The sequence below is a fragment of the Furipterus horrens genome, unplaced genomic scaffold (genome assembly GCF_987537825.1).
Source record: "Furipterus horrens unplaced genomic scaffold, mFurHor1.1.pri manual_scaffold_6, whole genome shotgun sequence".
NCBI classification, from domain to species: domain Eukaryota; kingdom Metazoa; phylum Chordata; class Mammalia; order Chiroptera; family Furipteridae; genus Furipterus; species Furipterus horrens.
The window spans coordinates 566,899-593,652 of NW_028327176.1; the positions used below are offsets into that span (position 1 = coordinate 566,899).

Here is a 26,754-nt window from a genome sequence, read left to right on the forward strand (position 1 = left end):
TACCAGGATGGCCAGCAGGACCGAGGCGAACGGTGCAAGGGCACCGCCTGCGGCACAGCCTCTCACCCGCACCCAGGGGGCCTTGCCCCCCCCCCCACGGCGGAGGCAGGCTCTGCTGAGCTGGCAGGACTCTAATGTGGGAATAACTGTCCCATCCAGTCTGAAAAAGTACTTAGGAAATTTGTTCTTTAAAGAAGCCTCTGTTGGCCCTGGCTGCCGTGGCTCAGTGGATTAAATGCCAGCCCACGAACCAAAAGGTCACAGGTTCGATTCCCAGTCAGGGCACAGGCCTGGGTTGTGGGCCAGGTCCCCATCTGGGGCCGTGCGAGAGGCAGCCACACACGGATGTTTCTCTCTCTCTCTTTCTCCCTCCCTTCCCCTCTCTCTAAAAGCAAATAAAATCTTTTTAAAAGATCATGTTAAAAATGACACAATACGCCTGTGTTTCACCTTAAGTGCCTCCCACTCTGCAGTAAGGGGCACCTGGGACATGCGCCTCTTCAGTGTCGGCACGCAGACCCAGGCAGTAACCGGGAATGCTCACGTGCCCCGCCCCCAGACTGGATCTGATTCACTGCAGGCTACTGCCACATCGGTTTCTTGTTTCTATGCTCAAGAAACCCGATTAAGAAGAATCCGGGAAGTTCACTACTGAGCTGAAGAAACGAGGGTGTTGACTAGGAGCTGGGCCGGGGCCCCAGGACCTCCTCTGTGACTTGTGCTTCAGCTTGTCCATCACAACAGCCTTGCGAGCCCACAAAGAACCAACACGTTTTAAAATTGAACACGTCCTAAGCGTCAGCAAATCAAACTTGCCGCATACTCGTCAACAGGGCATTGCGAATCGCCTGAAACAAAAGCAGTCTTCCTCTGGGTCCTTCCCGTACATTGTTTTTCTAAGTGCGAGGGTGCACACAGTGCCCCGGAGCAGCAAGAGCGAGGAAGCCACACCGCAGGGGCCACGGCTGTGTCTGCCTAACGTGCGCAACAGGCTGCCGGCCCAGGGCTGGTGCAGCATCTAAGAACCGAAGGCGCCCTGTGCTAACAGCCTTCTGGAAACGCACATGTTACGTTCTCCTCCAGCTGATGCACTGGGATTGGCACGCTCCTGAGCTGGGATCAGAGCAGTAGCATTGGCTGGACAGGGCTCTGGGGCCTGCACACCACAGGGGGCTTTGTGGCTGGCACCACGGCCCCTGCAGGAAGCCCCCTGGGAGAGCAAAGGACGGTCTGCAAACAAGGGAGCCCAGGGGCCCTCGGAATCTGAGCCAAAGGGGACGCCGCAGTCGGGGGAGACCCATCCTTTCTGCTCCCTGTTCTGTGACGCGCGTCTCATCCTCAAGCCCTGGGAAAGGGGGGAACCGAGCGGAAACAGAGGAAAAGACGACGGGACCCCGGCCTCACGCCCTCGCTCCTTTAAACCACAGTGAAGGTTGCACTTGGACCATGAGAGCGACCTGCACGGTAGGGACTCTTGACCTTCCTACCGACCTTCCTGTGGACGTGGTTTTTGTGACTTCCCACAGTTCTTCTGTCCCAGGAGGAAATGGCCTCTGCCATCATCTCTGGGCTCCCAGCACCCCACCCGGCCCCCGCAGGGGACTGCGCCTCTCACCCTGGGGGTAAGCAGACACCTACTCACCCCCGTAAGTTACCGTCCCCCAAGGACGCAGAAACCAACGCGGACGCCGTCTCCACACGGAGGCGGCTGTGAACACATGGAGAAGGGGTCTCCCCATCTGGAAACCGGGGAGCGGAGGTGCCGCTACTGTGCCCCCCAGCCTTGGAGCCGTGCAGAGAGAACAGCAGGCCGTGGGCACACGAAGCAGCAGTGAGAGCACACGGCCTGGCTGGGCCATGCTGGTGACCTAGTGCGGCCCCTGCGGACAGCACCCCCAGCAGCCCCGCGGGTGTGTCGTGCGGAGCCCTGCGGGGGCAGCGCTGCAGGCGGGCGGCGGCTCCTGGGGGTGGGGGCAGGGGCCCGGGTGTCAGCACCAGGCCGCACAGCCGCTGTGGGGGAGCGCCCGCAGGCCACAGCCTCCAAGTGTTTTCCGAGGCCGTGGGGGCCCAGCCGGTGAGCCAGCACGAGGGCGTGAGAATCCTCGCAGCTTAACGTGGTGCCCAGGTCACTGGCGTTTAATTTCAAACACACGTGACATCAAGTCATCTCTTAATCCCGGGGACAAATGGGGGGGGGGGGTCAGCCGGTCTGCTAAGAGCAGTTGCAAACATATTGTGCGTCAGCCCCTCCAGAGCTCAGAACCACCTGGTGTGAGTTTTCAGGGCCCCTCCTCGTTACGTCTGCGCGGACGCAAGCAAGGACGCAGACCCCACGAGCTGGGCCAGGGGGAGCAGTGTGCACCCCCAGTCCATGGAACGAGTACCCCAGCTCCACAATGCCAAGGAGCCATCGGGATTGGCCCTCCACGTGACCTTGGTTCTACCAAACATGGGGGACATCTTTGGGACAAAAAAAGACCTTTTACCAGGAAATTATTTTGAAGCCCAGGTTTATGTTCTACATAAAGCAACCCCACTATTTAGAAAGAGGTTCCCGATGGCTGGAGAGCAGGGCAGCCTGGTCTCGCTCAGGGTCACAGAACATTGTGCCGGAAAAACCAAGAGGCAACTCGGCCACACCAGGCCCCAGGGCTGGCGAGCCCTGCACATCTCCTGTCACCTGTCACCGGCCCAGGTCTTTCCCCATCGCTTCCCTCCCTCTCAGAGCCTGTGGGAGCCTGGGGGTCATTCCATGGTATGGTCTCAAAGATAAGCTGCCCGGGAAGTGGAAAGTCCCAGGAAGAAGGCGTCTCTGCTCAGGCAGGAAGGGCAGCCTCAGGCCACCCCTCTCCGGGCAGCGCAGGCCAGGGGCTGGGGATGCGGCCCTCTCAGCACCCCTCTGGGCAAGGGCCAGGCCGTGGCTGCTGGGAGCCCTGGGCTCCGAGTGAGGACTTTCTGGCCTTCTCTGCACACGCGTGTCCTGACCCTCGGTTCCTTAAGTTTAAATTGTAAGCATGTCGGGCGATCTCAGGCAGGCCAGGCGTCGCCTCTGCAGCCGCCCCATGGGTCCCGTGAGGGCCCCCTCTTTTCCCGCATCCACTTGATCTCATGTTGCTCAACAGATGCAGACACAGTGCAACTGCGTGTGGACCCACTTCTCCTGTTTGAGACCAGGGGCCCCACTCGCCACAGCCAGCCTCCAGCTCCCGCGGCTCCCAGCGCGGGCCCTGCATGCCCGGGGCCCGCAGTGCTCACGCTCTCCTTGCTGACGGATGGCGCGCAGCCCCACTGCACTGCTGCCCACGAAGGTGTGTGAGCTGTGTCCTCACAGACTAGTAACATGCCTCCTGTCTTAAGTGTTCTTTAAAATAAACTATTGATAACTGACATGATTTTCCTACTGGTTGTGAAAAAACATTAGAGTTAGCTGAGTTTTTAAAATTCAGGGGCACAGCAGAAATGCATGTCAGTCCTAACGCCGGCACCAGGTACATTACCTGGAGCGCCCCGCATGTCCGTGTGGGTCAGGCACTCCATTCCGGTGCAGCCGGAGCCGGTGTGGGGGCTGCACTGCCTGCCTTGCCTGTCTGCGGGAGCGGGGAGGCCACTCGGCCCCGGGGCCTGCTCTGCGGAGTCCCCCGGGACAAGCCCCTCTCCCAACGGCAGAGAGGAGAGGCGCTGAGCCTCAGTGGAGGCCCTGGCCCTGCCTCCCATGCGTGGCCATCCACAGAAGCCCCTGGGATGAGGCCCTGCAGGCGCGACAGCCAGGCGGACCGTTGGAGGGAGGCCTAGTGCCCACCTGCCAGACTTGCCTCCTAAAGAGTGCCCCCCCTCAGCAGTGCCCACGCCCCCTGGGCTTGCTCCGGGGCCTCAGATGGTGGGTTCTCTGTTCCGATGACTGCTCCTCACAGGAGGGGATTTTGGTGAGTTACCCGCAATCGCCCAAAATGGATTCCCGGCCCTTCTCTGAGTTGCACGCTGCTTCCTCTGCGGTTGTCTCTGGGCTTCGGTCTCACGTCCGTCAAGTCTGCCGACCTTCTCGGTGGCGGAGGGGCTGGGTTTCTGGGCTTGAGCTTGCTGGGTAGCCTGGGGAGCGCCACCGCCTCGGCCAGCCAGACGCCCCCTGCACCAGACCAGCTGGTAGCCTCCTGCCGTCGCCAGACTGGGGGCACAGGCTCCCCGCGGGGCGCGTGAAGGCTGCCCACCAGTTCTGTACTTCCGAGTGGTCACCAACTGCGGGGCCGTCACTCCTTAAAGACTTCCTGCGGCTGAAAACCCACGCGGGCCAGGTGTTTCCCATGGATTCCATGACCGGAGGGAGAGCCAGGGACCTGCCCAGGGCTGTGTCCCGCCAGCACCAAAGGCACACCTGTCCCAGGCCTTCGTTCTAAACCCTGACGCATGAGCACGTGCGATAGAAATGAAGTTGACAAGACAAAGCAAATAACAAGCCGGTAACTCCTTCATGTGGACCTTAAAAAAAAAAATAGAATAAAGCACATAGGTTTATTCTCTTACATCTTTTATTTCTTATTATATAAAAAAGATTTTCCCTCAGTATTTTATGTATGTTGCTCGCATTCTTAAATGTACACGGCATTATATTCTCAGCAAGCTTTCTGGCTTGTGCTGAAGTGTCTGACAATTTCATAAAATGTGAGAGATAATTATATAATTATGCAAAACCAGTTTGCATGAAGGAAGCTTCGTTTTTATCACAGACCAACACCTAGAAACGTCGAACTCTGCGTCACGCGGTGAGAAGGAGCAGAGCGCTGACCCCAGCGTGGCTGCACGCGCGCCTCCCGGAAGAGCGCCCCACGGGTGTGGGGAAGGCCTCGCTCTGTGACGGTGGGACACTGCGGTGGTCGTCTTCCCAACGGGGCGCACAGCCCCCCGCAGCAGCCACACCGCGCGGCTCACGCTGGTCTCAGGACGCCCGCTGATCTCACAGCTGGTCTGCATCGCAGCTCGCACCCCGGCCCCCACTCCCAGGACAGGCCCCGAGGAGCAGGAGAGGACAGCGGGCTGATCAGCCCGGGGACAGCACGCACAGGGGCCGGGAGCTCTGAGGCCTTGCCATGGGCCCTCCCCCTGCATACTGTGCGGCTGGGGGGCAATTCAAGCCCCCCACCCCAGCAAGCGACACGGTGCTTTGGCAACTCGGCCCAGTCACCACCCTGTTTGAAAGCAAGAATGCTCTGGAGTCTCCGCAGAGTTTTTTCAAAAAAACATGTGTTTCCGTGCAGAGGAGTAAACACGGGGTGGATTTGGTCCTGACTTTGCTTCGGAGAGAGCTGAGGGCGCGGGGCCGGTCAGCAGCTGTCCCTGCGCAGGGGGCCAACCGCCTCAGGCGAGGGCAGCGAGGACGGCCAGGACCAGACGGCCAGGCTGGCCCAGGGGCCGCCGTGACTGCTGCGGGGGAGGGGCAGGGCCTGCGGCTGCCTCCCCACCTCTCCTCTGGCTCCGCTCCGCGCCTCGCTCTGCCTGGAGCAGCTGTGTCCTACTTCCCGAAGGTCCTTAACGTGACCACTCACGTTTCCCCACAAGCCACGGAATTCTCCCTTTGCTGTGAACTTCCAGGAGCGCACCCCACGTCGGAGGCCAATGCGCACGGGAGGACGCACTGAAGGGCGTGGGACCTTCAGGAAAGGCAGCCTCTGGTTTTACCTCCCTGAGCCCAAGGTCAAGGAGACCGTCCTACAAAGTCAGCTGCCGGGACAGTCCCAAGCCTTGCCCAGGAGAGAAAGGGTTTGGATGTCTGACACATGAGCAGAGCACCCTGAGACGCAGCTGTGGGGCAGAGGCGGCAGACACGGAGTCTCCTCCAGGCTGGAAAGCAGGTGGCTGTGTTCTTCTTCCTGGAGTTCTCTGTCACGTCAGAGGACAGATACCGTGTGTGCTCGTAAAGACACACATGAGCGTGTGCGCGCATTCTTTAAAGGTGCTTCCTTTTTAGTGTGCACAAGTATGAAAATAAGCCATAGCTTACTAGGCATTAAATGACCATTTTACCTGCATCCCTGAAATCACAGGAACACAAGAAGGCACGTACCGCACGCCCACGATGTCTGCTGTGAGGGTACCCGCGGGCCCGGTTAATACGTGCAGACGCTGAACTGCGCTCCAAGAGTAACACTCTTCACGCAAAAGACCAGCCTACGGTCTGCCAACCAGATAGTAAGTATCGCTTTAATCAATCAAATGTGAACTTAAGGGGATCTGGGAGGAATTACTGCGGTCCTCCCCACCTTCCCCGGTTCCAAGGACAGGAAGCCGTGAGAGGAACCCTCTCCAGTCTATCCACGCAGCCCCCACTTGCTGGGAACGACCTCATCTTGCCGGGCCTCGGTTTCAGACAAGCACCCGACAGTGACGTGTGCCTACCCTGCCCCCTCAGGTCCCTGCGCAGACTGTGACCGCAACCCCAGGAAGAGGCCATTGCCAGCAACGTAATGCTGGGGACCCTGGGAGGTAAAGTGCACCCCTGACTCCCATGCTGTCAGCACCTGTCCTTCTGTGACCCGTGGGCTCCTGCGGGAACACAGCCGCCCCGTGGCCACTCGCTTTACTGAGAACAAGCCTCTCCACATGCTCCACGTTTCAGTCACGTTGCAGGCGGAGAGGCGGCGCTGTCCGCAATGGCCAGACCACGCAGGCGCTCCCGAGGCCGGTGCCAGTCCCGCCCGTGCAGCTCCCGCCCGGCGCCTGGGCTCCGTGGACGCCCACCTGCACGTGCGGCTGTGGGCGAGGGAGCCACCCCCCAGCGCCAGGGCTCCTCTGCTTCCCTGTGGGCGGGCGGGGGCGGTCGCTGGGAACAAGGCACGAGCCTCCCGGGAGGAAACCTGCCGAGGACCCGGGACAGCAGGGCACCGTGAGCGCACACCAAGGGACGCAGGGGCCCGACTTCAAGGTGGCGCACAGAACTCTGGTCGTCACACACAAATGGCGTGACCCCAACTTCAGCAGCGGACAGTCTCTGCGCCGCACACACACGGGGAGGACCGAGCAGACCGCAGGGTGGTCCTCTGGCCACTGCGCTTTGCCGTGAAGAGGCCGCTGGTGGGAGGCAGGAAGCCACAGGAGTTGACAGCTTGGTAAGTGAGGGGACAGAGCCCGGAGACTGACAGATGGATGCCTCTCAAAGCCGATTTCGTAAATCAGACAAAGCTCGGGGCTGGGCGCTCTGTCAGGGCCGTCCAGGCCCTTTGGTCCTGACCCCTGAAACCTCTGACCCCCAGCGCTTAGGGAACAGCGGGAGGAACATTCCCCTGGAAGGGCCCCACATGATGACAGTAGCAGGGTCCCGGGTCACCTGTTTGTGGGGCTCCTCCAAGGGATTCTTCTCCCTGTGGCAGGAAGCCTGGAGAACCAGTCTCCAGGAACTGGGCTCTGGAGTGGTTTCTCCTGAGGCGCGCTGTCCTTTTCGGGGCGCTCCTCATGGGCCGGGCCGGTGCCTCAGGCCTAAGCAGCTCCCTGGGACTCAGTGGGAGGGGCGTGCTCCTGCCGGGGGGAGGCTGGGCACACAGGGAGTGTGTCACCCAGCAGAGCAGACAGCCCGGTGACCCCGCAGCATCGCAGCACACCGAGACCTTTGGGAGTTCCAGGGGAGCCCCTCATGGGACGGACGATTCTGGAGGCGCTGACCTGAGGCCCAGGATGCCAGGACGCGGGAGTTCTGACTCCAGAGACCCAGCGACTGACTCTGCCCCTCAGGGATCTGCCTTCTGGAACCCACGTCCTCATGCGCATCAGGCTCCCACGCCTCGTGCCCGCTGGGGCCGCCAGGTGACTGGGCACCAGCTGGCCTCACGGTGCTCCCATGCCTCCGGCTGTTGGGCCACTTACTTACATTGGCTAAAAAGTCATCTGCTTTGATTTGCTGTCCCACTTACGAAAAGTCACGTTCTAGGTTAGAACTAACAAAGCCCAGTGTGGTCACACCATGAAGCCATTCCAGTAATGCTCTGACTCCTTTTTTAAATGCGCCGTACGGTACCCTTGGAAGCAAGCAGATATTTAAAATACGGCCCTGAGGAAACTAGGCTTGGGAGCTGCATCCCAGCAAAGGCGAGCAGACCCTCTAACCGCGTTAAGACCCTCGGTGAAACGGTGCCCACGGTGCTCTCCTGCAGGAGCCCGCGGGGCGCCCCACACCGCTGCGCCCAATCCCCGGCAGCACCCGCGCACCTTTATGCCACCTTTGCACTGAGCCGCGGTCTCCTGCAAACCACGCAGAGCCCCAGCGACCTGCAATTTCATCCGCAGCGACACACGCCTCACACCGTGTCCAGAGATCACCTGCCAAAGTGCTCTGCTCCCCTGCTCCCCAGCTTCCCACCATCTCACTGCCAGAGCTGCTGCTTCTGGTCTGCGGCCGAAGCTCCCCGCCGTCTCTTCAGGGACCCCAGGGCCCAGGGAGCCTGTCTGTGTGCACTGTCCCGCCCGACCCACGCCCTGCATGGTCCCAACAAGGAAAACCACCCTGGACCACGGAGTTCCTGGGCACGTGTGAGTGTCTTCACGTACAGGTGTGTCTGTGCACCTGTGTCAGTCTGAGTGGTGAACTGCCTGCACAAGGCTCGGAAGCCACTGTGACAACCTTGGATGTGTCACGACATTCCAGTTCCCTGGAACCAACTAATATGACTTCCGAAGGGCAAATGTTAACCTTTGCCCGACACACAAGATCAGTGACCACCAACTCGCCCCTGCCTGGTCTAAAGACGCTTGCTCCAGTGGCTCAACAACTGTCCTCTGTCCTGAGAAGCCAGCTGTCCCCGAACTCAGATTCCTAATCAGCTTTGAGCCCAAGGAAGAAGCGTAAGAAACAAGATACTTCCTTCACTTTTCCAGATGTTTTGGCGTTTCTCTGAGGCAAACTCTAAGCCAATCAAGACTCTGCAGACAACTTCCACTTTCTAGAGAAAAAACGACCTTCACGAAAGGGTCGGATCTGAACTCAGATTTGGGGGTCTGACGCTAACAGAAAACTGGGCACACAGCAGTCACGCTGAACGCACTGCCCCAGCCCTGGCCACCACCCTGGGCAGGGGCCTCCCATGCGGCACCCACAGCGCTGGGCGCTGCGCTCACACGGGAGCAGACGGCGGCCCGATGGATCGCTGCACGCCAGCAGCACTGGTGGCCCCTGGGCGAGGCCCCTTCTGGTTGCTGCTCCAGCGGCCCCACGGCGCCCACACTGGGAGGCAAACGGGCCAAGCACGCGGCAGTGCTCCTTTGGCCAATAAGAGTGCCTCGTGGGAGGGCACCCAAGAACACGCGAGACAGACACCCAGGTGCGCCACCTGAGCTTTCAGGCTGGAAGCTGCTGAGCTCCTCAGTGGGCACGTGTCGCCTCCTTGGCCACCTGGGGAGCGCTAATCTGAGTGACAGCTCACAGAATGAAATCGCGAGGCAGGGGAGCAGCTCTCCTTTCCCGCCCCGCCAGGGAGGCTGACCAACGCGGCCGTCGTCCACGAGCCACGGGGTCAGCGCTAGGAGGTCCTGGGGAAGACCCGGCCCGTCACCACGGGGTCGCTGCCACTACATTAAAGATTACCGTTCTCCTCCTCGTCCTCCTCGTCCTCCTCATCCTCCTCCTCGTCCTCCTCCTCGTCCTCGTCCTCCTCGTCCTCCACGTCCTCGTCCTCGTCCTCCTCGAGCTCCTCCTCGTCCTCGCGGTCGCCCTCCTCGTCCTCCTCCTCGTCCTCCGAGTACTCCTCCTCCTCCTCCTCCTCCTCCTCCTTCTCGTCCAGGTCGCTCTCGTAGCACTCGTCCACCGAGGAGCTGTCTGCTCTCACCGCTGACGGCTTCCGCTTGGGAGCGGGCTCCTGCGGCTGCTTCTCCTGCGTTTTCCGTTTTTTGGCCAAGGGGCAGCCGTACACACTGAGAGAGAGAGAGAGAGAGAGAGACGGGCTGGGTCACTGTCTCAGCGGACCAGCGCTCAGGTCTGCACGCACACCGCCGCAGCGAGGCCGGGAGGGCGCCGGCAGACACGAGGTGCCACCCGCTGACACCCCTGAGACAGTGTCACCAGAAACCCCGCCAGCCCCCAGCTCCGCGGTGCCACCTGCCACACCCCGCCCAAGGGCTCCCACGGCCACAGGCCGCTCCATGGCGCACTGGCGTGACAGCCCACCGTGGACGCCGCCAGTGCGAAGAATGCGCATTACACGTATGTGCTGGGAGGCAGCTCTGCATGTAAGCGGTTCTGTACAGTCCACAGTGACACCTCGGGCGTAATGACCCACCCGCGCCTGCTGGGAGCACGGCCCTTTCACACTGATGCGGGACGTGTTGGCCAGCCCAGCCCCGCATCATGGAGACGAGCTCAGTGCTGCTGCCGTCGCCCCACGTCATGCTGGGACGGACCAGACACGGCTAAGGCCACAGCAGGGCTCACCGCACCTCCTTGAACAGATCTTCCGAAGCCATGCGGCCCACTCAGCTTTCTTCGGGGAACCCTGGGCACACAGCACAAGGAATACGGGGGTCAAGACAGAGAAGCAGACGTGCCGTGGGCATACCCACTGGTCTGCACCCAGAGGTGTGAACTCCACTGCCCAGCGGGCAGGGTCCCGCGGCCTCTTGCTGGCGTCTGGACATGGCCGCGCCGACACCCGTGCCCAGTCACAGCCTGTCCACTGCACGTGGATGGCGGCACCTCCTGCAGGCGGACTGCAGGGCCGCAGACTCCGAGGTGAAGGGCACACACGCTCACCTCCAGGCACCGGGGCCCGCGGAGGCCTGCGCTGGTCAGCCCGTCCCAGACCCTCTCCTCCCCGTTCCCCACAGCGCGCCAAGCACCTGCTGCGCGTGCCCTCGGTAAACAGGTGTTGGACAAGTGGGTGAAATGTGACGTGTCCGGATAAAATCAAGTAGAGGGCATGCTGTCAAGGCAGCCAGGGAGTCCCCAGGAAGGGCGGCGCTGGAGATGGGCTTTGAAGGAGACGCACACAGCATGGGGGAGAAAGAGACAGCATTTCTATACATTTCAAGTCAACAGAGCTTGTAGGCTGCATGCAGGAAAGAGCATGACAGCTTCAGAAAACACGAGGAGGGCAGGACGCTGGAGTTCAGAGTGCGGAGGCTGCGCAGGGGCCGGGGCAGAGGGCGGGCGAGGACGTGGGTCAGCGGGCCTGTGACCGACCGCGGGCCTCCGGCTTCCGTGCAGGAGGCTCAGCTGGGGAGGGGAGGCTGCAGGCGGTGCTACTAGCCTAGGAAACACTGGGTAGATGGTCACATGCCTTTAAAAGGTGACCGTCTCTTAAAAATACAGTAATCCAACCAAGAATAACATTTACTATAACCAGAAAAAAACTGAAAAAAATCCTGGTGTATATGGCATTTCTGAAACGAAGTAAACAGAATTCTGAAATTGCTTTTATCCCAACTTCGACACGTTCGGGGGGAGTCTGAGCCCATGACTGCCGAAGGGCGTTCCATGGCGTTGAAGAGCGGGCCCCCACTTGCGCTCCGCCTCTGTCCAGCCTGGGGGCTGCCTGACAGCGCGTCAAGTCTCAGCAGACGTCCTGGGTCTGAGCTGCCCTGTAACGCGCACGCTGCACAGGGCTCGCGCCCCAGTGACGCTGTCCAGGCGCCCTCCCCAGCGCGGCCACGGGACGCCCTTCGGTGGCGCTGACCCGTCGCCGAGGGGCTCGCAGCTCTCCGCTCTCTCCCACCCACACACAGCCTCCCCAGACGTCCGTGTGGCTCACTGCTGCTCCGTCCTTGTGGGGGGCTGCGAAGTCCAGAGCACGAGAACGGGGTGCCCCCGGCTCCCCCCTGGGCCCGTGGCCTCCCTCCTCTTCGCTTTGTGAGCCATCGGGTTCCAGTTCTCAGCTGCTCGGAAGCCGCTGCGCGCAGACCCCCGGCGTCGTCGGCCAGTCCCCGCGCTCTGATGCTCCGTCCGTGCAAACCAAATAAAATTGCACCCCAGCTACAAACCAGTTCCGCTGCGGCCCATTCTCACCGCCCCAGTCCCTGGCATCTGCTGTTCACGTGGCCACAAAAGCCCGGCCCGCAAGACACACCGCGAACAGCGGAGGCTCAAGGCGCGGCTCAGGCCCGCGGTGCCTCCTGGCTCCGAGCCCCGGAGGCTGCCACAGCTCAGAGCCGCGTCCTGGCAGGCACTTCGGGAGCGTGTTTGCGGCGTGTGGGCCTCCCACGCCCGTGTTCTGTGGGCGTCAGGCCTGCCGATGAGGGGCCGGAGCCCTGAGAGACTCGCCCACGGGGAGGAGTGGGTGCTGCCCCTCCCACCCGCAGGGGCCGTGGAGCCAGTGGCTGGAAGAGCCGCCGGTCTCGCAGCCGCGTCCCACCCAGAGTCACTCTGACACCAGTGCACCAACCCAGAGGTGGGTCCTGAGGAGACCAGAGTGCCCGCGGCCGGGATGGCCGCAGACTGACGGGACCCACGTGGTGGCGGAAGTGGCACCTCTTCTGAGGAACAGGGGGAGGGGGGCGGGCGAGCTCAGGACGCAGCGCAGGCACAGGCGTGGCGGCACACTGGCTGCCCGGGCCGCGCTCCCGTCTTCGTCTACCGTGCTGAGCGCCCGAGGGCCTTGCTGACCTGGAAGTCAGCTCCAGGCAGCTTCCTGGGCCGCCCGCTGCCCTGGCGGGCCCTGTCCTCCCCTCAGCTGCCTGCAGTCACCGCTGCCCAGGTGGCCTGCATCTTGCGCTGGTTTTAGCAACCCCCCCCCCCCCCCCCCCCCCCGTTCTGCTCCTGCACCTTCTCTGCGGTGCTTCTGTTTCCCTCACTGGGGCTTCTTCGACTTCACCTTCGACTCTCCTCTCGGGTTCTACTTTCTTGGTAGCTTTCACTCTTTAAACTTTCTTGGCGCTCCTAATTGTTTTCTAAATAAACTACCTCCCTATTTCTTTGGAATATTACAACTTTTTTGAAAAATGTCTCTACGTAACCTCTGCTTTCTGCGGTGTTGCTCTGGTCTCCGAGGCTTTCCTCACGTCCAACCCTGGGCTGTTGCCTCGCCTCCAGGCTAGAACTGAGGCGACCACGAGCCTGGGGCACAGTGACCTGATGAGGCTGCTTTGTCACATAAGCCTGCACAAGGTGTTGTGTGTCCTCTCAGGCTGCTCAGGTCCCCCCAGGGGGCCCATGCTGGCAGACAGGTGCCCGCCCAGCCTTCCCATCGGTGCCCAGGTCCCGAAGGGCAGCTTGAAGCTCCTGCGTCTCCAGGTGCGTGTCCACCTGCTGCGGAGCAGAGAGGTCACTGGACTGTCTGACTCTCACCCCAGAGCGGAGCATGTTCTCCTGCAGGCCCATCATCACCAACGCTCCTGGGAGGACCTGGTGTCCCCACGTGTAGAGGGTTAGGGGTCCCTCGCAGGGTCTTCAGAGCCCACAAGACTCAGCTCTAGTGGAGGGCGGCAGTCTGCCTTCAGCTTCCCAGGTCCTGACGCCAGTCCCTCCTCTCCCGCTGTCCCTCGGCCGTCATTTCAGTGCGGTATGTGTGGCACTGCCAGCTGGCATGTATGCAATCGGATCTCGACCTCAGACACTATGGACGTAACTTGTCAGGCCTCCACGCCACGGCTCTGTGCTCCCTGTAGGGCTCCAGACTCCACGGGGTGCCCGCACTCATCCCGCATTGGGTCACCTGCTTTCCAGCCACCCGCCTGCAACCCTAGGCTCACTCGGGGCCTTGCGGGCCTGGCATGCCCTCTCCAACGGACCCTTCGAGATCCACCTCAAGTTCTGTTTTCTCCCTAAAGCCGTTCCTGACCAGTCTAGGACTCAGGGTCATCTACCTTTAGGAACTCTGAACCATTCTCCAGGGAAGGTACAAAAATGGGCAATAAGCATAGTGAAAACATTTTTTAAAACATGACCTGAACCTTAAAACGCCCAGAACACTGTGCCATTAGATTCTGAGCATCACTTGTGGAAACTGCCCCCCTGCCCTCGACTTCTCCGGCTGCTCATCTCAGCTTCGCCCCCGTCTCCTTGGTCGGCGGCGCCTGCCCTGAGACTCAGGGCTCTAAACCATGCCGGCCAAAGGGGCGTGCGGGTTCAGCAGCCTCGTTCCTGCTGGTTGCTGGCTGCGGCGCGCGGGGCGGGCCTGCCGTCTGCAGGTGTGGCTCTGCCAGCACCCGGCTGTCACCAGAGGGCGGGCAGTCTCCCGTCTGACACAGGGCTTTCACTCTCTGCCGTCCGCCCTCAAGGATGCTGGGAATGCTACGACAGAACGATCCCCACAATCTACGTCTTGGCAGGAAGACTGGCCAGTTACACTGCTGACGAATACACTTGGACTCTTTCTGTTTTATTAAACATCTCAGCTGGTACACAGGGGCTCCTGAAGTGGCCACTTTACAGGAGCCAGAGACTCATGTGCTAGGAGACTTCGCTGACTCAGACAACATCCCCAAAACAACAGACTCGGGGGAGAGGACCCTCAGAAGCCGAAACAGACACCAGCCAAGGAAGTCACTTCTGCTCAGGACCCGTGCACGCGGTGGCCCTGCCCATCTGCGTGTCCGGAGCCCCTCACTCCTGTCAGTGCAAAGGGGGTGCTGCAGAGCTGTGGGGACAGCACCATGCGTGGTCAGACCGTCTGCAGCATGGGCACCGACTCTGTCTCTCTGAGCACTGCTCGCTGACAGCGCTCCCTGTCACACAGCCGGGCCACCCTTCCCAGCTGCACGGCCACACAGACTGTGCGGCCTGAGTTTAGTCCCAAGGAAGAAACTCGATGTTGGGGCAGCAACTGTGACTGCAACGTGAGCACGCGGCTGCTGCACTCTGTCCCCTGCAGGTGCCTAGTCCTGTAGCAGCGCAGAATGCCACAGTGACCCGCAGCAATGACCAGCACTGCAGCACTCCTGGGCGCTGTGGCCACGCTGAGTGCCGCAGCAACGCTTAGACGCAGCAACGCTTCGAACTGGAGGAATATTAACACTGCAGCCACGTGACCAAGCTCCTGACGTTGCACCAGTGCCACGGCTCTAAATTACAATCATTAAGAGGGATAAGGACAGAGAAACCAGCTGTATGAACATTTATGTTTCTACCAGGTACATCTTTGCCCTGGGAGCAAATATATAAGAAAATGCATACAAAGGGTTACAACTTTTCTACCCTTTCTCAAATACACACTAACATTCCTCTTCTTTAGATGCGCCAGGACAAAGCACTTCATTCATATATGCTTGGGCAGAAATGATGGAATTGTTAAGTAAATATTTAAAGTCCCTGTGGTTGAAGGGTTAGGGTGTTGACATGTTTAGCTTGGGGATGGAGGGAAGGCACAAGCATTCCTGCTCAAAGAAATACAATCGTATGTAAATACACGATGGGTGTGCATCATTTTATAGATACACAGACAGGCAGACATAAGCATATTCATATTCCAGGCAAAACAGGGCTTTTCTAGGAACTGTGAATTGTCTGAAATATGCATTTTTTCTAAGAAGGTACTGCAAGTAAAATATATGAGCTCTCAGCCCACACAGATTTTCGAAGCTGCCCCAGGGTTTAATGGGCGTCAGGCTACAAATCACGCAGCGTCAAGGCCAGTCAGTGCGGAGTCAGGCTGTGTGCCTGGGGAACCACCGACGGGTCCTTCTGTGGCGAAGGCTGGTGACAAGCCAGGGTGCCTGCACTTTTTGGTCGGAGTGCAGCGTGTAACCACTCCCACCTGCCTCTGGTTCCCACCCAGGGTCTGGACAATGTCGCAGGTGGACGCAGCTGTTCGTGGCCCACATGTTCATTTCCCACTGCCCACGAGAAACCCTGGTTCTGAGAAAGCACGTGACGGACTCGCTGTGCTTCCTGCCTGCCCTACGACACAGCACACGTGCAGATGACCGGGCGTGCGTGTAACGGCGCGGGGCGTCACGGCGACGGCTGCGCTCAGTCACAGAGCCCTGGGCTCCAGGCTGTGGCTCTCTGTCACCCTTAGCACCGCTTCTTCTAAACGCAGACGACAAGCGCCGTCAGAGCCCGGTGACACATGACACAGGTCTGGAATGGGCAGCCCTGCTTTGGGCCCAGTACCACAGCGCACAGCGACGGAAACCCCATCCCACGTGAGCGGGAGCGGCACCCCGGGAAACCGGGCTCTGCAGGCCTGCTCACGGCGTCCCCCGCATGCCTCCCTGTGGGCTCTCGCAGCCACGTTGGCCGCGGCGTCGCTGTCCCTCCGTCTGCAGCCCGTCTGTCTGCGTGAGCAGGGGCGTGCCCCGGGGCACACGTCCCGTGTGGCTGTGACTGGCTGGGGCAGGGGCAGAAGTCCGCGAGGCTTCCCTCAGAGGCCCGACAGGTGCGGCCGCAGGGCGGGTGCGCGGCAGCTGTCTGTCCCTCACGCCAGCCTCTGAGACGCGGGTCTTCCCTTCTGTGACCCCCCACACCCCTTGGCGGCCGTGCAGACCTTTGGGCAACCAGGAGACGCTGCCTCGTGGTGCGGACCCGGCCTGCGAGCTGACGGTGAGGGGCCGGGCCCTGCGCACACACAAGGCCACAGAGCCTCCCTCACAGGTCCCAGCGCTTCCCCACTGTCCCCCGGGGAGGGCGCCCAGGCCTCTGAGGAGCCATCACAAGCACAGCCACACCTGGGTCACTGCACTTGGGGCAAGGTCGGGGGTAGAAGTCACACAACTTTTTTCTTTTTAAAAGAAATGTCATTTCTCCCACATGGCACATCAAACGTGTGGAGGGGCCCGCGGGCTCCGGGCAGCGCTCAGCGTCACAGAAGTCCCCTGGGCAGCGTGGTCAGTGGCTGAATGGAAACGATGTGCTTGGTGGCACCTACACCATCTGATCTGCCTCCACGTTTACCACCACTAAGTAGATGTTTTCCTTCTTGTCTACCAGGTTTCTCAGGAACTGCCCACCTCCCCTCCCTGTGACTAGGACAGTGACTCAGTGTGACAACGGCAGGACTCTCTGACTGCCCCCTCTGGACACAGGTCTGGGCCCGGAAAGCTGCCTTTGAGCCCCTCTGTCTACTGTGTGCCCCAGAGGGCCGCTCACCCCGCGGGCCTCAGCTCCTCATCTGCCAAAGGGGGGCCTGCTCAGACCCTCAGGGCCTTCAGAGGCATTTCCTGGCACCAAGGGCTACAGACCAGGAGCCTTGGCTGAGCACAGGAGGCACACAGTGCAGGGAGGGCCGTCGCTCCGCTGTCCTGAGAAACGCTCTGTCCCTGCACTGGCCCACGCGGACGTGTGGCTTTGGGGCTGAGCCCTCTGCTTTGCCCCTGCTCCCTGTTCTTAGACACAACGCTGGGCGGGCGGGCAGCCAGGACCCCGCCTCGCTCAGCTACGAAACCGTCCTGGGGGAGAGGCTGGCAGTGGCGCACCCCGCCGCTAAGGGAGACTGCTCTCCGAAAGCAGCAGAATGGGGCTTAGATTTGAACCACGACTTCTTCCAGAATTTCCTAGCAAAGGCCGTGTGGAAACAAAAGATCAGCCTTTAGAAACCAACCCTTTCGCAAGCACGGTAATTCTTTTTCGAATGAGAAGGCAGCACTGTTAAGACGACTGCACGCCACGTGATCTGCAGCGGCGGAGCGGGCGGCCCTCTGCCTGCTGCCGCAGACACAGCGGGCCCGTCCCGCTGGAGGAGCGCTGAGAGCTGCGCGCTCCTGCCCGACCCCCGGGTGCCCCAGCAGTCCACCCGCGGGGGGACCCGGAAGCCATGGGAACTGTCTCTAAAGGCACTCATCACCCACGGTTTATAGCACGCAAATGTTTTAAACCTAAATTCCAACAATTGCATAAATTACAATATCACCACTGGACGGCTGTTAGCTATGAAAATAAAGATGAAAATATTTAATGAAATCAGAGAAGGCTCATGATATAATATTAAGTAAAAATTTAAACAAATACAACATGAGACTAAGTTAAAAAGTAGCAGAAATGCGTTAAAACCCAGTGGCGGGGTCACTGCTGCTCTGGGCGATGACACCGCCGCCTCGCTGGAGCTGCCGCTGCTGCTCTTCCTGCGCAATTTTGTTGTCAGTCCTCAGTTAAGAAAACGAGTACTTCTCTTCCGTCAGTCTCAGGCCGCCCTGGAGCCCACACGGTATTTCTCCTGGTTTCCCTGACCAATCAAACACCCTGGGGAAGTCGGCTAAAGCAGACCTGAAAGGCAAACTTGTTGTTCCTTCATCTCCTGAAGTGTCTCAGAAACCGGGAAGCCCGGAACCCCCTCCGTCTCAGTGCTGAGTGGGCGGCCAGGGGCCTCGAGTCTGGGAAGCCCCGTGCGCGGCCCAGGGCAGGGGCCCAGGACCAAGGGGAGCTGAGTCCCGGGCGGGAGGGCCCAGCCCCCGACCCTCGGCCTCCGTCCACCCATCTCTCTTAGAAACTAGTCTGGGTTAGTTTAAGAAGCTCTCTGACAAAGACGACACTCGCCCCAGGGGACGTTCAATTCCTGAGTCACTCAGTGCCCGGGCGCCTTGTTGTGATGATCTGAGCAGCACCCCAGACAGTCCGGAGCAGGAGCGTGCTCTGGGCCGGGGGCAGGTCGCCATGGCGCATGCGCGTGTGGCCGTGGTGGGGGGCTGACCACACAGCCCAGGGCCCCCGGCGCCTCTCGCAGACGCTGTGGCATAGGACCCACGAGGTGAGTAGGGGAGCCAAGCACCCACTCTCCCTGTGTGTCCCCCACAGGGCAAGCCTAACAGAGTCAGCTGCCTGAAGTGAGCCAAGGGGCGCCCTCTGCCCTCCTCCGCCTGACCCCACGCCCTCTGCTCCTCATAGGGTGGACTCTCCCTTCTCTTCTTGGACCTGGGGCCAGGGAGCTGCTCCAGAATTTGCTCGCACCTGCCTGTGAGCAGAGGCACGAGCTGCGACTGGGATGCGCTCCTGCACAGCGGCCCCGCCTCTCAGGAAGGATGGCAGGACGGCTGCTGCCCTCCCTGCCCTGCCCCGTCCGGCCTGCGCTCTCGGGCCAGATCCCAGGAGTCCGGACAGTCCACTCAGAAGCACAAGCCACTGGACCGGCTGAAGAGCGAAGAGGGGATCTGAGAACATCACTGAATCATAACGCGTTGTTCATGAAGAGGGTTCCTTCCAAGATGCTCCCTCCTCCCTTGAGTCTGGGGAAACGCGCCCCTTTGCACGGGGAGCTCATCTCTGCTGAGGTCACGCGGGGTGGCGGTGACAGACTGCAGAGGGGTTGCCACGTTCTAGGGAGCAGATCTCAAAACCCAGCGCAGTTACCCAGGGGACCCAGGGCTTTCCTGAAATAGGCAAGGGAAGGCGTGTTCATCTGAATGACCCACGCCCAGGCCAGGCCCTCTGGCTGGGGACACAAGCGCCTCCCCAGGGTTTTACATGGTCACCGGGATGCGCCAAGTTCCCTTTAGCGCAGCTGCTCTGGCCCTTGGTTCCCAGTGAGCTCCTGGCCCGGGCACTGCTCAGGCTCAGGGGACACACGCATGGCCAAGCCAGGCTCTGGGCTCTGGACCCCCCCTGTGCGTGTGGCCTGAGCCCCTGAGGGCCTAGGGGCTCCCCTGCTGAACCTGCCCAGCCCCAGCCCTGACCCACGCCGCCAGGCCGCCCCTCCTGTCCTGACAGAGCACTGCGGTGCCCCCGGTCCTGCCTCACAGCCGGCTGCACGAGCCCCGCGCACACTGCCCTCGGGGAGGTGCCGTCCTCCACAGCCACGGGAGGCCTCCGGATGGAAGCTGGTGGCTGCGGCACTGGGCTGCCAGGCCTGGGTTTCCACAGCACCGTTCCTAGACCGCACCCCAGACCCAGCGGGGGACAGGCCCTGAGACAGACTGCAGGGCAACGACAGCGCCGACGGCCTCCGCAGCGGGGCTCTGGCTGTCACTGTGCACGTGGTTTCCTTCTTTTCTTAAAAGTTGTACTTATTTATTTTTAAGTATATTTTATTATGCTATTACAGTTGTCCCGATTTTTCCCCTTTGCCCCCCTCCACCCAGCACCTCCCACTCCCTCAGACGGTCCCCCCACCATTGTTCATGTCCATGGATCATGCATTAAGTTCTTTGGCTACTCCATTTCTTTCTTTTTAAACAAATTTTTAATTTTATTTATTTTTTAGAGAGAGAGGGAGGGAGGGAGAAAGAGAGGGACAGAAACATCACTGTGTGGTTGCCTCTCACACGCCCCCAACTGGGGACCTGGCCCACAACCCAGGCCTGTGCTTGATGGGGAATCGAACCGGTGACCCTTTGGCTCACAGGTTGGCACTTAATCCACTGAGCCACACCAGCCAGGGCTGGGTACTTAGTTTCCTATGGCTATTCTGTGACTACCTGTTTGTACCTTTTCATCCCTTCACCTCTTCACCCATTCACTCTGCCATCTGGTGACCATCAAAATGCTCTCCGTATTCATGATTCTGTCTCTGTTCTCTCTGTTTGCTTTGTTTTTTGGATTCAATTTTTGATAGATTTGTATGTTTTGCCATTTTATTCATATCTTTGATCTTCTTTTTCTTAAATAAGCCCCTTTAACATTTCATTTAATAATGGCTTGCTGATGATGGACTCCTTTAGTTTTTTCTTGTCTGCGAAGCACTTCACCGGCTCTTCCATCTAAATGATAGCTTTGCTGGATAGAGTAGTCTTGGTTGTAGGTCCTTGCTTTTCATCACCTTGAATACTTCTTGCCAGTCCCTTCTTGCCTGCAGAGTTTCTTTTGAGAAATCAGCTGACAGTCTTACATGAACTCCCCTGTAGGTAAAATGCTCTGCTTTTCTCTTGCTGCTTTTAAGATTCTCACTTTATCTTTCACCTTTGGTGTTTTAATTATGATGTGTCTTGGTGTGGTCCTCTTTGAGTCTAACTTGTTTGGGACTCTCTGTACTTCCTAGACTTGCACGTCTATTTTCTTCACCAAATTAGGGAAGTTTTCTTTCATTATTTTTTCAAATAAGTTTCCAATTTCTTGCTCCTCTTCTCCTTCTCGCACTCCTGTGATGCAAATGTTGGTACACTTAAAGTCCCAGAGGCTGCTTATACTATCCTTGACTTTTTTGGATTCTTTTGTTCTTCTTGCTGTTCTGACTGGTTTTTGCTTCCTTATGTTCCAAGTCATTGATTTGATTCTTGGCGTCATCCACTCTACTGTTGTTTTCCTCTAAATTGTTCTTTATTTCAATTGGTGTGTCCTTCGTTTCTTTCTGGATCTTTTTATGCTGCTGAGGTCCTCTCTGAGTTCCTTGAGCATCCTTATAACCAGTTTTGACCTCTGCATGTGAAAGATTGCTTATCTCCATTTTGTTCAGCTCTTTTTTCTGGAGTTTTGATCTGTTCTCTCATTTGGAGCGTGTTTCTTTGTCTCCTTGTTTCGGCAGCCTCTCTGGGTTTGTTTCTGAATATTGGGTAGAGCTGCTTTGACTCCGTGTCTTGGTCATGTGGCCTAATGTATTAGGTGTCCTGTAGGGCCCAGGGGCCCAGCCTCCCCTATCACCCAGGCTGGGTACTCGAGGTGCACCCTTCATGTGGGCTGAGTACACCCTCCTCTTGTAGTTGAGCCTTGGTTGCTGTTGGCAGGTCAATGGGAAGGATTTGCCCAGGCCAGTCAGCTGCAAGGACTGGCTGCGACCACTGACCACCAGCCTCGGCCCTCCGTGGAGGATCAGCTGTGCAGGGGCAGGGTGGTGGTGCTCTGGCATGGTCTGTAGCTGTCCACTGGGTGTGCTGGCCCTGGGGTTTCCTGGGTGGTGCAGGCCAAGGTCAGCCCCCACCTGTGTTTTACCTGGAGCACCCTGCCTGGGCTATAAAGCAATCTGAGATGGCTGCTACTTGTGCTGGGCTTGGAGGTTCCCACGCGAAGCCAAGCTGTGAGTCTAGGCTGGCTGCTGCTAGTGCTGCGCCTGGGGCTCACTGAGGCCCCCTGTTTTTTGAGAGGATTTGGGAATTTGTGACACATGAGCCAAGACCAGCCATTCATGTGGAAAAGCAGCTTGGGTGGGCCCATAAGTTGGGTGGGGTGGAATCTCTGGAGGTCTCCAAGGTGGGTCAAACAGTGTCAGCCAGGTTGATGGAGTCTCAGATTTGACACCAGCCTGCCGGCTCTATGGGGGGGGGGGGTAGGCTTAGAAAAGGGACAGTGGCCTCTGCTTGCCTTGATGACAGACACTTCAGTTCCTCCCTGTACGACACTGGTGCCTTTCAAGCTGCTGCCCTGGTGCCGAAGCTCAGGGGGAACGAGTCTGAGTAGGTGAGTCTGTGTGTGGGATCTTTGAGAGGAGCTGCTTGGGCCTCAGAAGTTTCTTCCACCGACTCAATCCCCGCTGGTTTTTGTAGCCAGAAGTCATGGGGACTTCTCTTCCTGGCCCTGGGACCCTGGGCTGGGTGGTTGGTGTGGGCCTGGGACTCCTCGCTCCTGAGATGTCCCTCACGAGTTTTTATCCCCCACACGTGGGTGAGGGACCAGCCTGATCTGCGTCTGTGCCCCTCTTACCTGTCTGGATGGATGTGGTTTCTTTAATTCCACAGTTATCAGACTTCCATTCACCTCCAGTTGTGATGGTTCTGGCTGATGGCTGTTCTATATTTTAGTTGTTTGTAATTTTGATGTGGTTGTGTGAGGAGGCGAGCCATGTCTGCCTACACCGCCATCTTGACCGTAAGCTCTGCACGCTTGTTTTTCACAGTTACACACATGGTGGGATTTGTCTTCTAGTTGCTTATCCAGAACGAATCCCCTCTTCCCTGTTACTAGGAGACCCCACATCATCAGGTATCTGCGCTTGGCTCACGCAGGCCTGTTCCTTTGGGCAGGGTTCTCACACTTGGGGCCCATCTGTGTCCTCCAAACGAGGTGCAAACGGAGAGCTGGGACCCACACAGCTTCTCATTCAGCAAGTCTGGGCTGGGGCCCAAGAATTTGCCTTGCTAGGAAGTTCCAGGTGACACTGATATGCCAGGTCAGGGGGTGCAAGTGGGGAAGCCCCAGGGGAGGCTGACCAGCCCAGAGGCCACAAGGGTGGCCGTGTTTGCAGGCCGCAGTGGCTGGGGGACACCCGAGGCCCCAGCTGGGACACTAGTGCTCTGAAGGGGCATTGGTGGCTTCCCCAAACATTCCTGCCTGCTCTTCTGAGAGAGCTCCTAGAACCGGAAGCCTCCTCTGGCTGTTGGGGGCAGCTGTCAGGCCAGGCCACAGTCCTTTCCCAGGATGACGTGAGAATGCAGGAGCCCAGGGGACTGCAAGACGGGGGGGTGGCGCAGAAGCCTCCGTACAACTTACCCCCGAACCCACCTCTTGGTCTCCAGTGCGTGGGGGACAGGTCTGCATCGTCGCAGACGCTCCGAGGCGGGTTTTCCATTTCTTGCAGCTGGAAACGTTCTAAGATGCACAGAAATGTCCTCAGAGGAAAACGGTAAGACCGGGCTGCCTGTCTCCGGCTCTTACTTGCTGGGGCGGGAAGAGGGTTGTGGTGTTGGGGCTCCCACCACGGGTGGGGATCTGACGTTTGATGTGCGACGTCCTCTTCCGGAGAGTGGAGAAGGAGTCTGCCAACTGCTCCTCCATCTTCCCGCAGTGTGAATACAAGCGGTGATGACAAGGTGGACATCCAGAAAGCAGACTTCAGAACTAGGTCGCGGTGCCGGTCACCGTGCCGTTTCCCCGAAACCATCAGTGCAGACCACAGGCTGTAGACAGGCCACCCAGAACCATCAGGGCGCTTGAGCCAAGTCAGGCAGGTGTGGCGGGCTCACGTACCCTCAGTCCCTGTGAGCGGGGGGACACACGCCCTTGCAGACAGAGCCCGTGGACCTCTCCACAGCCGCTGCCTCAGTCTGACGCTGCCTTCTGTGGGGGCAGAGCCGCTGACCCGCACGCCAAGGTGGGGGACGGGCAGGGGCCACGAAGCCACAAGCTGCAGGGCCTGTGGCTGCTGCCCCGTCGCACCGCAGGCCAGCGCGCTCGGGCTCCCTGCACGGCCGCAGCAGGACCTTCTCCCACGTCAGCCCGAAGCAGCAGCTGCTGCGTCTCTGCCCCCATCCCAAGCAGATGGTGGAAGTCACAAACGAACTGTGTGTTTTTTGGTGGGTAAACCCAAGGCAGTAGCTAGACTGTGCATCAGCTGATGCTGTGCAGTGACATTTCAAAGCCACTGATGTATATCTTTATACATAAACTGTCTGAAATGCCCAGGTGCCTCCTCTTTGAATGTGGAATTATTTTTAAAATGTATTTACTTATATCAAATGTCAAAAATATCTCCTGAGCTGCATCAATCGTTTTATTTCGCAGTTTTCATGCCCGACGCAGCCGCCCTCTGTGCCAAGTGCCCACAGGTCTGTGCAGGGGAGCGGTCCTGCCGTCGCCGAGCGGCAGGTGAGTGCTTCCTCGGACGACGGCCAGGAGCCTTGTTTTTTAAATAGAGGATTTACTGTGACAATAAAGGTTACCCGCACCCCCAGTCTAAGGAGAGGACCAGGCCTGAGTGGGCGTGTTTGCACACGTGTGGTTACTAAGACGCGTCCAAGGACGAGGAAACCCACTGGCTTCGATTCTCCGCTTCCTATAAGCAGGTCCCCAGCTCTCACAGTGGTCGCTCTACGTGCAGCCGCGCAAGCCACCGAGTTAACGATAAAGCGTGTGCGCCCCGACTCCCGACTTGCAGCACCCGTGGCAAGCAGTACAGAGGCCTGCGCGCCGCAGGTCTGTGGACGGGGCGGCGCCGGGCACAGGGACGCCGCATCGAGAACGAAGGGGCTGCTCCCGTGGGTCCGGACATGCGGCGCGGAGAGGCGGGGTGGCCGGCGGCACACCCAGAGCCTTCTGCGAACACCCCGCCGCGCGCCTGTGTGAGGCAGCCAGACGTTAATTAGAGCAGTCGGCAGCCTGCACCAGGCTTCACGCACCCAAGTGAATCTTCATTTTTCACATGCAGAGCCTTACTAATTAAAATCAGCTTTGCAATTAAATGTGGAAAATTGTGTTAAACTTCTGAGCATGGTTAGAAAAAATGCAATTATTTTTAGGGCATTTTATTTCAATGCAAATGAAATTTCCATCAACGTGAAACCGTGAGAGGGGGGCACAGGCACTCCTGCTTCTCCCGGTCTATCTTCCTCTCCGTGCCCCTCATTTTTTTGGACTACAGACGCCCCTTTCAGTCGCACGTTGCAATGCTCCGCGCTCTCTCGCCAGTACCTGGCTCTGCTCCAAGGCTGTTAGTGAGCGCGCTGTCAGGGCGTGAATAACGCGGTCCCTGGGCTGTCGGCAGAACCCAAATGAGGCGCACGCACGCCAGGCAGCAGGCCCTCCGCCGCAGCCCCAGAGCAGGCCCAAGAAGACAGGCAATCACTCACCCGCGCCGCCGCCCTGGCAGGCCCACTGGCGGGTGTGAGGGGTCAGGGAACGGAAAGAAACCTGAATACGGAACACGCACAATAAGCCAGAGAGAACCCAGTAGGTTTCTGATCAAAAAGGAGAGCTGCCATTTGGAACTTTTAACTTTAAAGTTTTGAGACCAATTGACCTGGCTCTGAATGCGCTCAGCTGGGCAGGTTTGGAGCGATGGCTACGCCTGTCGCCCAGCTCTCCGGAGCCTGGGCCTGTGTGGGACTCGGAAGCTCGGAGTCATCAGCGCCCTCTGCTCAGCACGCACACCCGCCAGACCGCTGCCACGAGGGGAAACATCAGTGAGAGGCCCAGGGGGTTCACAACACAGCCCCGTGAGCCATGAGTCACCCTCTGTCAGTCTGTCTGTCTCTCATTAGAGGCTTACACAGAAGTAAGAAGAAGTAAATACGTGCATAACTATTTAAAAAAGGCTGGAATTCAAATTCCTCTACATTGTTTACTAGGAATCTGTAACAGAGGTTAATAAATTGTGATTATTCCTATTTCTAATTTTACTGGGAAAATGTAGAAACTTTAAGGATGATGGCTGGCCACTACTCTGGTGATCAGTTTAGTGTCTACAGATGCTCCCCTTTTTCAACATCAAGCCGCACTTTGTCTTTAACACAAGCAGCCTTTCACATCGACATGCGGAGAAAAAACAGAAGCCATGACTACAAGGCACTAGAGTTTCCAGTCTCAGTCAAACGTGCACAGCAGCCTCGGGCGGAAACGCTGCGACGCTGGGCCCTGGAGCTCCCATCTCAGTACCAGGTCACGCGATGCTCTGGATTCACATCGATGTCTCTTCACTAGGCACTTGAGCTGAACAGAAACCATTGCAGATGAGGAACGAGCTGTGGCTTCTCTCACCAAGACCCCCTCCTCCCACGGGGGGCTACCTTCGGCTTGGGGGCTGTCACTGGAAGCGCCGGGCCTCACATCCCACCCAGTGACATGCCCCTCAGCGCAGAGCTCTGGCGCCGGGCGCTCCACAGCCACAGCGTGGGCCCTGGATGCGTGGTGCCCACAGAGCGCATACACTAGGAGAGGCTTTGTTCGTCACACCTGGACAGGAGCCTTCCTGCCACATGCGGCCATGAGGATGACAAGCCGGCCAGCAGCGTCCTAACTTCTCAGTGTGTGGCTCCCATGTCCCCCGTTGTTTTCCTGCCCCACCTACCACAAAGACAGCTGTGGGCACCTGGGAGACTGCTTGTTCTCAGCCACAAGTGTTCCAAATGCTTGCAGGTCACAAGTCTGACCCCCACTGGGGACGGAGGAATGGAGACGGAGGGGAGAGAGGGGTGGGGGCCCAGGAAGCCTGCTTCCCGGACGCGGGCTTCTAGTGACGGAACTCGGAGGACTCCCCTAGGGAGGGGACAGCTCCGCGGAGGTGCCGAGTCTGCAGGTGCCCGCTGGCATCGAGGGGAAGAGTCACATGCCCTCAGGGC

At 59.0% G+C, this 26,754-nt stretch overlaps 1 protein-coding gene across 2 annotated transcripts in view; it reads right to left on the bottom strand.

The window, feature by feature from the left end:
- The window catches only part of MYT1L (myelin transcription factor 1 like), a 109,021-nt gene that overhangs the window by 68,095 nt on the left and 14,172 nt on the right, over positions 1–26,754 (bottom strand). For both annotated transcript variants that reach the window (XM_090280870.1, XM_090280869.1), the window contains exon 5: positions 9,563–9,888. In XM_090280870.1, coding sequence (XP_090136996.1) covers positions 9,563–9,888 — 326 coding nt within the window. The remainder of the gene's footprint in view (positions 1–9,562; positions 9,889–26,754) is intronic.